The following is a 16,819-nucleotide window of genomic DNA, read 5'->3' as shown; positions in this document are numbered from 1 at the left end:
ACAACGTCAGCCAACATTTCAGATACCATGTGAAGCTTCTCCCCACCTGCCACTCAGAGCCAGCAGTTGGTGGACCACATGCTTTTGAAAAAAGTGGTGTAGATAATTCTGTTGCTGCCTCAGCACTGTGAGAGCTGAGGTAGTGGGAGAGAGAAACAAGAAGTAGAGAACAATACAGGGCTGTGGCTCAGCTCTCCTGATCCATGCTTTGCTTGGCTGCTTTGCCCCTTTTATAGCTGCCTGTAGTTGCAGAGTCTCTCCTCTTCTGAGTATATGAGCTTGCTGACATCTGCAAGTGATAACTGTCCCTTCATCCATGTGCCACCTACTGGTCTCCCATCATCCATTCCATGTAGACAGACTCCCCTGGACCAGTTCTTTTATACTTTCAGGTGGTTATATCAGAACCTGTCCCACATGCTACTATTATGTGGTCAACACCTGGACCACAGGTCATCAAATTCCTCATTGTGAAATGAATACTTGCCTCTCCATTAAAATGTAGCTTGCAAAGTGGTGGCATTATGGTGATATTAGAATGCTGAAGTCTTTGATGGATTTAAATGAGAATAGAAAGGTAGAACCCCATGATTAGATGAATGAATATGGGAAGTGAAAAACACATCAGAGACTCCTCTCTCTGGCATGGGAAGACAGAGAGAAAGCAGCCATCTGCAAGCAGATGTCTGCACCTTGAACTTTCTAGCCCCCAGAGCTGTAAGAAATAAATATCTCCTGTTTGAGCCTTGTATGTGGTTTTAGTTATAGCTGCCCAAGTTGACTGTGGTAGTACTCCATTTGGGCAGGGCATGAATTCTACCTGTTCTACACTACACTGCTGTGGACTCCCAAGAAAATACTGTGTTCTCTTTATTTTTATTCCCTTTCTGCTTTTGCTTTCTACTACTCAAAAAAAAAAAAAAAAACATTATTTTTCCTCTAGCTAGTCTCATCCACTTGCTAATCTTCAAACAAGAACATTCAGACCCAGTCCCTTTTCACAAATGTAGCTGCCTACATGCCTGCTCATACTGGCTTGTAGCTACTCATTTGTCATACAGTTGTATCCCGCTCTACTGGACTTGCTCAGAATCCTCACTTAACCTGTGCTGTCTCCTTCCTCCTGCAGACTCCCATGCCTTACTTACTACACCACCACCTATATGCAGCTGACATAACAAATTGCCTTAAAGAAGTCAGTCTAATTTAAGACATGAGTAATGTGTTTCCTGAAGGTCTGGAGACCAGAAACAGATGTCAAACAGGACCCCACACCCTCTAGCCATCTCTAGTCTAGCTGTCTAGATTCTAATGTTGATGTTATTCTTCGACCCATACTGAGACTTGTTACAGCACACTTAGTTGATATGATCACATGGCCTTCTCCTTTTTTGTCTGTCACATCTCCCTTGTGTATCCCTATAAGGATAGTTGCCACTGGTGCCTAATCAGATTGTCCAAAATGATCCAAATACCTCAGAATCCTTAAGTGTATCTGCCAATGGCTTTTTCCAAACATCATAACATTCACAGGATCTGAGGTTTAGGACTTTAACATATCTTTTGTAAGGACCTCCCTCCCCCCACAATGAACCACTATACTAGTCAATGTCTTTCTTCACTCCAGTCACACAGCAACATCCCAGCTGGTGTCCTCATCTCCATTCTTGCTCCTTGTAATCTATTTATCCTTCTGCTTGCATCCTTTGCAAACAAGAGCTGACCACTGGTCCCCAAACCTCTTCTGTTCCCACCCACTCGACTGTGGTTCTAAGCCTCTTGACCATGAGCTAATCTATGTGTAGGTCCACATGCAGCCATTAATCAATCACCTTCCTACCTTCAAAGACAGAAAGAGCATTTTACCATGTTGAATTTTGTGCACCTTTTTGTGCTTCTATGGGTTTCTACCTCCTTAGTTTTCTTCCTTAAGTAACTTATCTTTTAGGTCTGATTTTAATGACAAGGTTTTGAATACCTTATTAGCTCAAATATGCTGTGTAATAATGCTTTTGTACAGTGGTTTAATAAAACACAGATTAGCCAGCACCCAGGCATGAAGTATATATGGGATAAGCAGACAAGGAGAATTCTGGGAAGAGGAAGGCTAAGTCAGGAGATGCTAGCCCACCATCCAAGGAGCAGCATGTAATGACACAGAGGTAAAGCCATGGAAACCGTGGTAACATATAGATTAACATAAATGGGCTGGGTTTAAGTGTAAGAGCTAGTAAGTAGTAAGCCTGAGCTAATGGCCGAGTAGTTTGAATTAATATAAACCTCTGTGTGTTTATTTGGGTCTAAGTGGCTGCAGACTGGGCAGTACACAGAAAAAAAATTCCAACTACGCAGATATTAGCTATAACTACTGTGTAGTGATCCATCTTCTCTGTCAGAGGTCAAATATATTATCTTCTAAGTCACCCTTCTATCATCAGGAAAATACTATGACAGATAATTATATGAAGAGATGGGGTCCTCACTACTCTCTGAGGGAAGTATGTAGTGACACTAAATTTAGCTGCTTGAAATTTAAAACCAAATAAAATATATGACACAAATGAAACATGTGGGCCTAGTTTGAGACCACGTTCAGTTAATTTAATCCAACAGAAATTTCAGAATCAATATCTGTGTGTGGGACTACCAAAGAAAATGTTGTACTCTTAAAGAAAGAGTTCTTTGGGTTTTTTTTTTTCTTCTTTCAATGTGTTTTAACTGATAAATGAGAAGAAGTATTAATGTATGCATTTAGTGATATTTTGATACATATATACATTGTGGAAAGAGAAAACAGGGCTAGTTGATATCTTGGCTCTTAATTGTCTAAAGTGAAAAGAATATACACTATCTGCCATCATAGTATAGTCTTTGAGTTTTTTCCTAATACCTTTGAGATAAAATTCTATTTTTCTAAAGTAAACATCATTATTTTAAGAGCCATCTTGGTAACATGCATGGTGCCATCTACCTGTATTTCCAGCATTTTAGAAGCAGAGGCAGGATGATTCTGAGTTTGATGCCAGCCTGGGCTACATACGGACACTATGTGTGTGGAGGGGGTATTGCGGAGGGGTTGGGGGTGAATGTGTATAAGAGAGAGATGGGAACAGAGACAGAGAAACAGAAAGATTAAAGTGCTGAATAGACAATGACAACATATAATTATAATTACTCATATGAAATATTTATTGCTTCCTATATGATTATCACATCTCCACAGACAAGATTGTTTCTTACTTTGAGAATAAGTGAGATAAGAATTATTGGAAAGAGATATTTTCCCTCTCAGAATTGGACATGATATTACCAAAAAATTATGTGAAAAAAAAATAGTTTGACTTACAACCAGTCAATGTACATTGAATTTTGTTCCTATTGCTCCATAATTAATTATCACACAGAAATTTAATTCCATTCCAATCTTTTCTTTAGTGCTCATTAGGTTGAGATTTCTCCAGCTACTTCGATTTCCTTTGCTGACCTGCAGCAGCCATGTGACTGAAGTAGAATTTCTGTTAATTAGCCAGGGAGCTGGAGGGAACCCCAAACATCTCTAAGCCAATTAGATTCTATCTGAACAAAGATCTGGGTAGCAAAATCAGACTGTATGATGTTATTGAAGAATAACTCAAAGACTAATTTTTAATTTATGATTCACAGAACTTTAAGCACACAGTTCCAAAGATCAGTTAAGAAGTCGTTGATTAGAGACTGAAGCTAAGTTCCTATTGGTATGTGCTTATGATCTTAAAATTCTACTGAATACAGTTAAAAATAGACGTGTTTTCTAAATACACATTCACCTTCAGAAAATACACTATTTTTCAACTATTAAGCAGCAGGATGTACAAGTTTGTACCCTGGCCTCCCCTGTTACCCCATTTCCTAGTCTGATCCTTCTTGTGTTTCCTACAAAAGGTCAGAGCACCCCTTCTGCAGAATACTTTTCTTTTGGAGTTATAAAAGATCTAATCAACTAAATTCATCCTAAAACTTTATAACCATATATAGCCACACAGGAGCGTATGAACAGCCTACCTACTTTTCACAGTAAGATACATGTTACCTCTAGGCTTAGTAACTTTTAAATACTAGGATTATTCAAAAGCTTTGAGTGCTTGGGGTAGCAGATGGTTACAATGGGTTTTTTGGGAGTTTGATTTGATGCGTCAAAGACAACCATCAGTGAATTTCATGCTCTTCCACTCCCTCCTCCTCAGACTCTTCCCTGGACCAATGCCATTGTCAAGCTGAGTCTTCTTTGCTCTTTCCCAAGATTGCTGGACAATTCTTTTACTAGATTTTCTGGGTGTAATCTACCATCCACAATTCTACACTCCAATCCACACCTGGACTTCTCCCCATTTCCCATCCTTCCCAGTCTCAACTCCTTTATGATATCATTGAAGCTTTTCCTAATCTTCCTACCCAATGGCCAGGCTGGAATTTTGGTATTACCAACTACACAAATCTATAGTGTATGTGTTTTGTGGGATAATCTCTTTGTACACAATGAAGATGAGTCTCTGCCAAAGCACCTTCCAATTGGTTTAATAAAGAACTCAATGGACAATAGCTAGGCAGGAGAGGATAGGTGGGACTCCTGGGAAAAGAGAGGAACTTGGGGAAAGAATCAAGGAGGTGCAGAATTCACCAGCAAGACACAGAGGAAGTCCAGTATACAATACTGAGGAGAAGTAACAAGCCACATGGCCAAATGTAGATTAATATAAATGGGTTAATTTACATTATAAGAGCTAATTGGAAACAAGCCTAAGCGACGGCCAAGACTTCATAATTTATAAAAAAAAAAAGAAATCTCTGCATCATTATTTGGGAGCTGACAGTCCAAAGAAGTTTGACCACATACATGAAAATTTTCCCTTGTTAGCCATTCTCTTCTGCTTCTGAACCATCCTTATAAAGTTATATTTTTTCCTCTGTGTTTAATGGCAGGTTTGAGGACAGGTAAGTAACCCAAGCTGGGTCATCCAGAATAACCCAGATTGTTCTCTGACCCCAGCTAGCTAATTGTATTCTTTCTCTGGAACTGTCTCCTATTGAAAAGGGACAAGATAAAAAAATTTTTTTTTTTTTGCAGGTAGATAATAGTTAAGATATAAACCCAGAAACAATTTATATGTAGCTATAGCCATCTATTCTGAAAGCAAAATGAAACAGTGTTCTGGGGAGAGTGGGTTGCTTATGAATGACCTTAATGAGAATGAGGCTAGATCCTAGGAAAAAGCCAAAGGTGGCAGCAGCTCCAATCCATCACAGCAGGCTGGCACAGGTGAGGCTGTGAGCAAGACCAGGAGAGAAGTGTGACAAGGTAGCATCTGCCAGGTCTGGGCAGCCTCCAGCTCATAAGAGTGGCATCCAGAGGATAAATGTCAGAGCCAGGCAAACTGTAGGCAGGAGACAGCCTCAGTAGACAGTGATCAATCACAGGTTTGTCTAGGCACAGACAGGGTCCAGGAAGAGTATCACAGTTGTTTGGGAGAGTGGCCAGGTTTGAATGTATAGTCAGGCTTTCAAGAGAACCTTGTAAGCAAATTCTGGCCAGGGCTCATAGGCTCATTATCCCATCCAGATCTGTCACCTGCTCCCACAGTTCTTTCAGGAAGGTCTCTGTCCTCCAGCACCAACCCAGGCCTAGGAGACCTTGGTAGATCTTTCAGCTTTAGGTCATGAAAGCCAGCTGCTGCTCTGTCAGGGCAATGACTGTGAATGTGCATGTGGATTTGAAATTCTCTACCCTACAGTCAGGGAAAAGAAAAAGAAAAAAAATCCTTATGAAATCCAAATATGCCAAGATAATGATTAGTTTTCTTCTTTCTTTTTCTCTTTTGTGAATCATTTCAATGATTTCAGTAAGCACTTTACTCCTAGGGAATTTTTAGTAACTTGTCTCTGTTATTCCCAGAATAATAATATTGGGGATATCGTGTATTTTAGCGATTCTAGCCTTCACTAATAGTTTATTCACGGAAAAATAATAATAACAACCAAGCCATTTGATATCATAGTCTTCTAATATGATATTCATGTGTATATGTAGCTAGATATGGAGATGAGAATAAGAATGAAGTTCTGAGGCCCTACGTCATTATTGGACGTTATGGAATTAATGATGTTAGTATTGAAAACTATCCTCCATTGACTTGTTTTCCTATGTGCATGTGCTTGAATGTATATATGTTCATCACGTGCATGAAGGTAGCTACAGAGGCCAGAAGAGGCCTATGGATTCCTTGGCATTAGAGTTGCAGACACTTTGGGGTGCTGGGAAATAAACCTGGGTCCTCTGTAAGAGCAGAAACTGCTCTTGACCCCTGAGTTATGGCTCCAGCCACTTGTCTTCCTAGTCTTACAATGCTGTGATGATTTAGTAAAACATCATAGAAGAAAATACATTCATGCCTTCTAAGTTAGACAAGTTGAAATTTTATTAAATGATATACCTTATTATAAATTACTAAAATGTTGGCCGAAAATATTAGCTTTGAAGGGTATTGCTGTAATGCATTGCTCCAAATCCCCAGAATAGTGGGTAATTAGAATATTACATTAGGGGATTTCATCATACTTCATTTTTTTACGGATACGTCTTACTTTCTTCTGCTGTTGGAATATGATTTTTTGCATTGTTCTGTCACATCATGTGTAGGTTATCATAAATAAATTGGGCCATTTAGTACTCTTTTCCAGAAGAAAAGACTAAACAATTAGCTCACTTTTAATTTGTTATCTTCTAATAAGCAATGAACATATTTTACACTATCCTTGTGAAAATTTGTTTTTTTTTTTTTTCCAGTAAGCACTCTCTTTAAAACCAAATTATCTATTGCTCCTGCTCCACAGGAGTCACCTCCTGCTGCACTGCCACCCTCCTCATGAGTTCAGCTGTGTTCACTTGCAGCTGATCTGCACAGCCAGGCTTCTTGGGTCTTGGCTTTTCCTCATAGAAGGAATGGTTGGAAGAGTCATGGAACTCTGACCCAAATATACAGCCCTCTGTCCAAAGTTGAAGGCAACTCTGCCCCAATTGCATGTGGCCTCAGGGAGGGGCCGGAGTGGAAAGCTGGGAAGAACTAGGGAAAGACTTTGTCTACCCGGCCATGGGAGTGTTGTCACCCATGCTGGATTTAGAACCCCTGGTATGGCTGCTTTGAGGTCTCCCATGCTCCTGCCCATAACCCTAGACTTATTGCTCCATAAATAATTCTATAGACTTACTGGCTTTCCGAATGAACTTTAGTGCAATTATTCTGTGTTTTTGTCATGAAGATTTAGAAAGAGGGGAGGTAGATGGTGTCTAGCATCCCTACACACACACACACACACACACACATACCCTGAGGATATTCTCACAACAGCTCTTAGAAGTTCTTATGTCTGTGTGAAAGGTTTCTCCTAACAGAATTTTTTTTTTCTGATTCTTCATATTTTCATGAGGGCCTTTGCTTTTCTAAGGCTTCTCTTTACTTTCCTGCCTTGCTCTGATTGATGTGATTAAATTACTAAACAGAATAATCATAAATATTGTATTATGTTGTAATATAATATGTATTTTCAAATTGAGTCATGTCAAAGAGAAAGGGAAATATTACATAATTTTTCCATATTTACTATTTTACATAAATATTACTTAATAGGAAAATAGCATCAAGATTACTGTGGTGAAGCTGAGCTTAGGAAAAGTGCACTGTAAATATTATCACAACAACATATTATCAGATTCTATTTTACACAGGGAAAGCTATTTGGGGAGTAGAAAGCATTATCTCTGAGCCCCGTTATCAACAACTTTCCCATTTTCACTAAAGCTGCTAAAAAAATTCACAGTCATGATTATAAAATGTCATTTTGTTACAAACTTTTAATCCATAATTTTGTTCTAGGTTTGTTGAGTTTTGTTGTTGTTTGTTTTGTCATTTAATAAGACAAAAAAAGGAAGTGTAAGCCTTTCTATTCCTCTTACACACACACACACACACACACACACACACACGTTCAATACTGGGGACTGAACCCAGGGCTTCCCCCATGCTAAGGAATTTCTTTGCTGAGCTTACCTATTCTCAGCCTTATTTTTAAGTTTTATTTGGAGAACAAGTCTCACTAGGTCATCTAGGCTGTCTTGACTCACGAAGCAGCACAGGCAGTCCTTGAAGTTTGATCCTCCTGTCTCAGCTTCAAGTCTAGATGTGGAGACAGACATCTGCCACCATGCCCTGATGTCCTACAATGCCATTCCATTGTCATATTAACTAACTGGAATTAGCTTCAGATTCCTCAGGGTGAGCACTTAGTCCCATAAGCTTTTCCTCACCTCAGAGGCCAGATGCAAATTTCCAGTCCTCCAGTTATCAATACTTCCCAGTGCCTTAGCTACAAGCATTCCTACTTCCCTACTATGGGCCTTGGGTATTTGTAGGAAAAACCTACAGGACTCAACACTTACTTGTTATTGATGTATACTATTGTTATTGGTTATTATCAGAAAGAACTAAATGTAAAATGCATAAAATAAGTGTTGGGAAGGGGTGCTGACACTTTCCAAGGTTCATTCTTGATGTGAAATGTCCTCCAGGGAAGACCACTCAGACATGGGTTCAAGCCAATAGAAAGTCTTTATTAGTTGCCTGGTGACTATACTAGTTGTTCTGGTGCAGTCCTCAGCCTTTTTCAGAGTGAACTTTTAAGCACAAAATTCACCTCCTGGGATGACATACCCCAGTTAGCAAAAGCAGTTAGCCAGAACTACAGAAGGCAAAAAGCAAGGCTTGTATATTTAGGGACTTTCCCAGAAATATGAACTTTGATGAATTAGGTCTTTGTTCTGATTCGGCAGGTGGTGCTGCCTATGTGTTGGGTTCCCAGGCCTTAATGGTACCTGCATCCTGGAGTCAGTTATGTTAAGGTCTGGGGGCCTGTAACAATAGTCATTCTTGACACACCCCAGTCCCAGCACCTCAGTGTGTACACCACCCTAGAAGCTCTCTGAACCTTTTTAGTTTAGGAGGGTATATATGTGTTCACCTAATTAGCTTATATAATTAGCATATGAAATTATGGCTTTCATTTTGACATTTTCATACATACATATCAATGTACTTCAGTCATGTTCACCCTCATCACCCTCTGTTATCCTTCCTCCACTCCCACCACCTCCTTTTCTTTTTCCAGATGGTTCCTCCTCTGTTTTCATGTCATATAAATGTTTACGTCATACACACACACTTGCATCCACATATGTGAAGTTACTCATCTTATCCATCTCCCGCAGTACTGGGGGAGAGGAAAAGGCAGAGTGCATGTGACGATACAGCAGTGACATGGGGACCCATTTGGGGTGATGCACATTTGCCCCTCACTGGTTGTGGTACTCATGTGGTTCTATGCACATGTTAAACTGACATAGAACTCTGCAGTCTTTAGCCGGATGTCAGTTTTCTCATCTGGTTGATAGTCTGTCGTTACCTAGCAGGAAAGCATTGGCGGAAAGTGAATGAAGGTCACACCAGACCTCTCTATCAGTTCTACAGTTTCCCTGAATTTATAATTATTCCAAAATAAAAACTTAAAGGGAGAAGAAATGTGCCCACCTTGCAGAGCATTCTATCAATGGGGAAAAAAAATTTAAACTTTTTCCAGGGAATAATGATGCTGAACTTTTCAGGCTAGAAGCTTCTCTGTTTCCTGACCAAGTTATTTAAACACAGATGATTGCTGTTTATTCTTTCTTTCAATTGATAGCAGAATAAATGGTGCTATAAGTGTAATACTTAACATGTCCTAGGCACTAATTTATAATTTCTGGTGGCCAGCGAAGGATCAAAGACACCAAAATTATGATTTAATCTAGAAAATTCCACCAACCTCATTTAGCACACTGCAGCGACCCTCATGACCTTAGGAAGATGCGCTTTCACCAGAACTGTCCACAGAGGGACAACATGCAACTCATTTCCAACTTTCTCCTGTCTCCAAAAGGAGGATTCATGAATATAAATTTGCTCCAATTTGATATCTTAACAGCTTGTGGAACACAGACTTTGGGAACTCTTTGCTTAAATAATTGAGCCATTGATTGTTTCAGGAGCATGAATTAAGCCCTCCAATTTAACTTTATTTAAAACTGAAAATGATAATACAAAGGAGATTTACAGATAACTTTTCATTGTCTTCCTTCAAATTACCTCCTCCTACAAGTCTTTCTCTTTGCAGAGAAGTATTTATTAAATGACTAGACTCTGCCACTCTTTAATTGCTAATAGGAACACTTCCAGATTTGCCTCCCATTCAACCTCTGTGATTCGATAACAAAATGGAAATTCCTGTAAGAAATAAGAGTGCTTTGGACTCCTCAGTGGCATTCTGTTTCTTAAGTGAGCTGGGGAAGAATCTTAGAGATGGATGTCTTTTGGGCAACCAGTTCAGATCCTTTGTCTGCACTTTCACTTTTCAGCATGTTTAAGGATTCCAAACGTGCATGTGAGGGTTGATTGATGCAGTAATAGGTTTTGAAGCAACCTGGGGCTATTTAGTGGTCTCTAGGTAATGTGCACACATTAACATCCCCTCCTACACTGTAGAAACATGAGTGTTCTCAGAACACAAGTCTGCCTCAAGGGACCGTCATACAGTATGCCACATACATACTGTCCTTTTCAATATTCCAACCTTTCTGGTTTGTGAGATACCTTGCTTTGAGGTAGAGATTATTAGCTAATCATAGAAGATGTGGGTTAGATGCTCACAGTGCACTGGCAGAAGGATTCTATTTATCTGGCAACTGAACACAAATCCATGACAAGAAATCCAGCAGGAAAGGCTGATAAGCAGCAAGCTGGAGAATGACAAAACTCAGGAGAAGAGAAGCTGTGTGTTCTGTTTGAGGTCCCCAAGTTGCAGGTAGAAGGTAGTCTGGCTTCAGAAGCCATGGTTTTAAAGCTAAAAGGCAGTAGTCATGGAAGAACATTATTGAGTCCCTGAAGTAAATTCATGAAGGCCATGTGAAAATTCAATACCTCTCTAGCAAAAAGTCCATGCTTTAGGGAATTTCTAGTCAGATTCATGTTCTCCAAGAACAAGAATGTGGTGATATATTGTGTATCCTAAAATAAAATTTGGCTGAAGATCAGAGAACAAAAGAAGCTACTAGATTAAACTTAGAGGCCAGGCAGTGATGGCATACACCTTTAATCTAGCACTCAGGAGGCGGAGATCCACCTGGATCTCTGTGAGCTCAAAGCCACCCTGGACTACATGAGATTGACTCCATCTAGGAGAGAAAACAGAGCCAGGCTGTGATGGCACACACCTTTAATCCCAGAAAGTGATTGCTGGGTAGAGAAAGGTATACAAAGCATGAGGAGACAGGAACTAAAGGTTTTTCAGCAGAAGCATCCCTTTCAGCTAGAGGCTTTTTTGACTGAAAGCTTTCAGGTGAGGACTCAAAGGATTTCAGTCAGAGGATCCATGGAATTGGTGAGGTGAGATGTGGCAGTGGCTTGTTCCTTTGTCTCTTTGCTCTTTCAGCATTTACCCCAATATCTGGTACTGGGTTTTTTAGTATAAGACCATTTAGCAGTTAATGCTACATCTTTTCTGGAGAAAAGGAAACTCATCAAGGAAAAGTAATATGAAAATTGACCATACATGTTTCATTTGTCAAATTCTGTCTTCCAACATTGCTTACAAGAGGCTATCCAGAGCCTTTTCCTTTTCTTCTTTTTTTTTTCTTTTTCATTTGTCTGCACTCAATTTCTATAACAAAATACCTGTGCTTTTATAAAGTGAAAAGCATTGTTTATCTCTCATTTTTTGGAATCCCAAAGTCTAAACAGCTTTAGCAAGACCCCAACTGGCTGTGTCTATCACATTAGTGTAGATGGAGCCATGGTTAGAACAGAGGTGAGAAGGAACAATTATATAATAAAACAAGGGAAATCATGAAGGGGCTGAAAACTCTGTTAATCATTTCTTTGAGTAAACACCCAAAGATCTAACCATCTCCCATCAGACTCTTCCTTTCACTTTTTCCCATTCCATATTTGTCAGCAAGCTCTCAATACATGTTCCTTTGGGTGACAGACTTTAACCATAGGCAGGAGGACCAGACAATTGAGTGGAACACTAATCATGACAGCCATCAAATTAAGCAATCAAAAGAAAGGAATTCAGACAGGACAGAGGAAATACAAGGAGTACAGAAAGCTTCAAAGGATATGGCATCAGTACCCTCAGAGGTAAGAAAAGAGGCTGAAAATAATGTTTTAAAAGAAATTTTGAATCAAAATAAACATCTGCAAAAGGAAAGGAGAACATCACAAAAGCAAAATAAAACAAAAACTTATAAGGAACATAGTAGATTGGCAGTTAAAAACTCAAGCTTTAACAGCTGATCTATGAAGTCAATAAAACCTGGGAAGATTGAGTAAATGAAATCCTACAGATTGTATTTTAAAAAGAAAAACACAATAGTAACAAGGGAGAATTAATGACAGAAGGAACTGAGTAAAAAACCAGGAGTTTGTCTAAGAACAAAGTCTAGAAGAGAAACCACGTTAAAGAGTGGAGAAGATGTTGGTTTATGGAATGTAAGAACTGGTGACAATGAGTCTTTAGAAATGATAAATCCTAAGAGACTGTCAGTTCAGTTCTTTCTGGATTTTTAGACTACTCATAGAAAATGCTAAAGGTCTCCAGAAAAATAGAACAGAACAGAAAACACACAGAGAGAGAGGAGAGAGACAGAGGCAGAGACAGAGACAGAGACACAGAGAGAAAGACAGGGAAGAAAAAGAAGAGAGAGAGGTAATTAGAATTTATGGAATTCCTATGGAACAATATCCGATTCTAGAGTACAGTGAGCAAGGCCCCAAGATTCTTAGAAATTACATTTTGCTTCAGAATTACATGCACAGCTTCGCGAGTGTAGATGAGTGTCTCTCAAAGGCACTCTTCTCAGGGGCATGATGCTTAGAGTGACAGTATTGGAAAGTTCTAGAACCACGAAAATCTGGAGCACAGTAGAAAGAAGTCGGGTCACTGGGATCAACCTCTAAAAGGCTTCAATTTGCTTCCTGACTAGCAAAAAGTGAGCGACTTCCTCCCCTGCACCTTTCTACCACGATGTACTGGTGTGCTATAGGCTCAAAGGCACCAGGAAGAAGCCACAGACTGAACCCTCTGAAGCCGTGAGCCTTTCTTTCTTATAGGATGAGTCATCTGAGGTGTTAACTGTATAGATGAACTAACACAACAGCCTGTTTACAAATCAAGGGAAGGTATGGTGTAAAGTCATTTTCAGACACACAAACTTCCTTTCAAATTCCTCCATAGAAGCGACTCAGGAGTATGGTCCTGAAACCAAGAACCTGGAATCCAGGTCGAAAGGGAAAGAGCTCTGGATTCAGACAACCTGAGTTAGTGAGTGTTCCAGAGATTTCCATGGAAACAGAACGAAACTGATGAGTATTTTTACTATGTTTGAAAATGAAAGTTATCGCTAATTGTGTGAAAATTTTTAAGGAACCATAGGCAGGGGAATGAATTGCAGTAATACATGGAAAAAAAGGGGGGGGGGCAGTGGCACACGCCTTTAATCCCAGCACCCAGGAGGCAGAGCCAGGTGGATCTCTGTGAGTTCAAGACCAGCCTAGGCTACAGAGTGAGTTCCAGGAAAGGTGCAAAGCTACACAGAGAAAACCTGTCTCAAAAAACCAAAAGAAAAGAAAAAGAGAGAAAAATCTAAGTTTACCACAGTATTCTCCTTGACCCAACAAGGTACAGTCCAATGGTAATATAAATACTGGTAACTATTTTAACTAAAGATAGTGATTATGAAGGAACTGCACATGTAAAAGGTACCTCTAGATGAGTTGGAATTTTTTTTAATTAAAAATGATGATGAGAAATAGACTTATAATTATTTTCAGCAATGAAGCTAAAAGTTGGAAACGGTTGCTTTGAGTACAGTGTACAAATTAGAGACCAGAAAAACGCATTTTGCCCCATATTTACAAAACAACAGATAGGTATCCATTCAAAAATTTGGTTGGTGAAAACTGTTTCTCCCCAGGGTATTGCAGATAGCCTGTTAATGTTGATAGTATCTGTTAATATTTGTGTTTTCATTCACAATATTGTTAGGAAGTTACCATGAATATCATGCTCATTTCACTTCTGTCATCTTGGTGAGCATCCTTGTTATGTTATGCATGCATGCATTATTGTGCTGTTCTTTCCAGGGAAGCTTTGAGAGAAAAAGATACGGCCCAGTCAGGTTCTTCATTTTGGTAAAGATGAACCACTTCTAAAAACACTGACAAACAGCAATGCTACAAATCATGCTGTGTACAAATAACAGTAATGTCGAGTGTCTTCTACAATTTTTTTCTTGTGGTTTTGTTGCATGAGCTAATGCCCTCTGGAGAAAACCATTAGCCATGGTGGAAATAGAGGGTCTGATGATGTTATTCCTGAAAATGATGGGATATTTATTTGTTGTTCTGTCCTCTGAGCCGATGGGGGCTGCAGATGTTCCATTTGGTTTTCTTTGTTTTATGAGGAAAGAGCCCCTTTGTTCTTCTGAAGCATTTTAATTAAGAATAAATTTTAAGTTGAATTTAAGGTTTTTTTTTCACTGAAACCAATATTTTCCTTGCTCAATATACATATTTTCTGCCATTCAAGTACATATTAAATGACTTTTAGATTATTACTAATTTTAGATTACTATTTTATAATTGGGATTCATATTACTGTAAATTTATAAATTCTTTTAAAATTCCTGTGTGTGTTTGTATGTGTGTGTATGTGACAGGGTATGTGCATGTAAGTGCAGTTGTCTGCAAAGGCCAGAAAAGAGTGATGGGTCCCCTAGAGCTTTAGTTATAAGTGGTTGTTAGCTTCCTTACCTGGGTTCAGGAAACCAAACCCAGGTCCTGTGGAAGAGCAGTATGACTTCTTAACTGCTGAACCATCTTTCTAGCTCAAAATTTATGAAATTCTAAAAGGCAGAATCTGAACAGTGAGTTGTCAAGTGTACTATACAAATATCCTCTACAGGTTTTCAATTTTTCTTACCTGTTGAATACAAGTGACCATCTGTGTAATTAACTCAAGGGTTTCCTGTTAAGTAAACAAAACACTCTCCTTTAAGCACCGTAGTGAGGAAACACTTAGCTTAGAGCCATGGGCTGTACGTGAAGCTCAGCTCCTTTCAGATTGTTGAGGCAGACTGCTTTTGTTTTCCTCTTCAGGGGCACTGCAATTGCCGGGATCGTGTTTGGAATCGTGTTCATCATGGGGGTCATTGCGGGGATCGCCATATGCGTCTGCATGTGCGTGAAGAATAACCGGGGGACCCGGGTCGGTGTCCTCAGAACTGCCCACGTCAATGCCATCTCTTATCCTGGTAAGCAACAAGGCTTGCTTTTGAAGGACCAAATGGGCTTCTTAGGCTCTTCTCCTTCAAGAAGCATTAAAGACTCTTACTGAAATAATCTCAAATTTTCCAGAGTATTCCCAAATAAGTATATTGAAGCTCTAGCCTTGAACACTTGGTAAAAAAGAAATAATTCATCTTATCTTTAACTATAGTCATACTCTCAATGGCTGTGATATTAACTGCAATCACTAGTCAGCCAGAATTAAGATAAATAGAAAATTCACAGCCACTGTGTCTATCTACCTGCCAATGAGTTCTGACAAGTAATTATGGAGAAAATGTGCCATCTGTCTCAATAAACTGCTGTCTAAGGCAGTAGGTACACATGTCTCTAGGAAAAGTATCAGAAAGAGTTTTTAGAGTCCTCATTAAAGAAAAAGTACAGTACCACATAATACAGTCCTCAACAAAGAACAAAGATGATATATTAATAACTTCACAAATACATGTTAAGAATCTTCTGGAAGTTCTACATATAAATATATCGAGTACATGAGATTCTACACACAAAGCCCTTCATCTTGAGTTAGAGAATTAGATTAGTGTTTTCTATGTCACTTTGTATATGTACTGTACAAAAAGTGAGCAATTTCATTAACTCACAGCAACTGAAGTTAGCTGTTCAAATTCTGACATGGATGACTGGATGATCTTCAGGCTCCTTCCTTTACCAGGGAGCAACTGGGAGCTGATAGAGAGAATCATTCCTCTCTGAGGATATCGACACTTTTACATTTCCCATATCCATATACACATGTGCAGTACTAGCTAGAGTTTAGTAGATGTGGCTGTTTGAATGGAAATGGCTTCCATAGGTTCATAGGGAGTGGTATTATTAGGACCTGTGGCCTTGTGAACAGGCGTGGCCTTGTTGGAGAAAGTCTGTCACTGGGGTTGGGCTTTGAGGGTTCAGATGCTCAAGCCAAGCCCCTTATAACTCACTCTTGCTCTAGCTCTGTCATCTCTACGATGAAAACCTTCCTCTTAATCATACCATGGAACAGTTGTGTCATCAGTTTCTACAGAGATGTCTCATTCTAACCGCCCTGTATTGTGTGACGAAGTAGAGAAATAGGTACAATTTTCTTTAACTTTGACTTTAAAGTGGATATAGAAAATAGAGATGATGCTAGATTTTTTCCCCATAGATAATTGTAGTTCATGATATCTTGTACTTTAGCAAATAAATACACTTATATAAAATAAAAAGTAGGAAGCTGGTAAGCGTAGAGGGCAGGAGGCATTATGAAAGATCAGAGTCTTGGCTTAGTGTGTGAAGAACTTGAGGAGTTGAGTTTAATCGCTTCAACTCAAATAAGTTGGAAGGAGAGAACCGACTCTACAGAGTTGTCC

The 16,819-nt window shown here is 39.3% G+C and overlaps 1 protein-coding gene across 1 annotated transcript in view; it reads left to right on the top strand.

The window, feature by feature from the left end:
• Nucleotides 1-16,819, top strand: part of Cyyr1 (cysteine and tyrosine rich 1) — a 100,487-nt gene that overhangs the window by 71,202 nt on the left and 12,466 nt on the right. The window contains exon 3 of the mRNA XM_036204037.1: nucleotides 15,279-15,433. Within this exon, the coding sequence (XP_036059930.1) occupies nucleotides 15,279-15,433 (155 nt within the window). The remainder of the gene's footprint in view (nucleotides 1-15,278; nucleotides 15,434-16,819) is intronic.

This window comes from Onychomys torridus, chromosome 12, assembly GCF_903995425.1.
Source record: "Onychomys torridus chromosome 12, mOncTor1.1, whole genome shotgun sequence".
NCBI classification, from domain to species: domain Eukaryota; kingdom Metazoa; phylum Chordata; class Mammalia; order Rodentia; family Cricetidae; genus Onychomys; species Onychomys torridus.
This window is presented reverse-complemented; position numbering and strand designations above follow the sequence as displayed.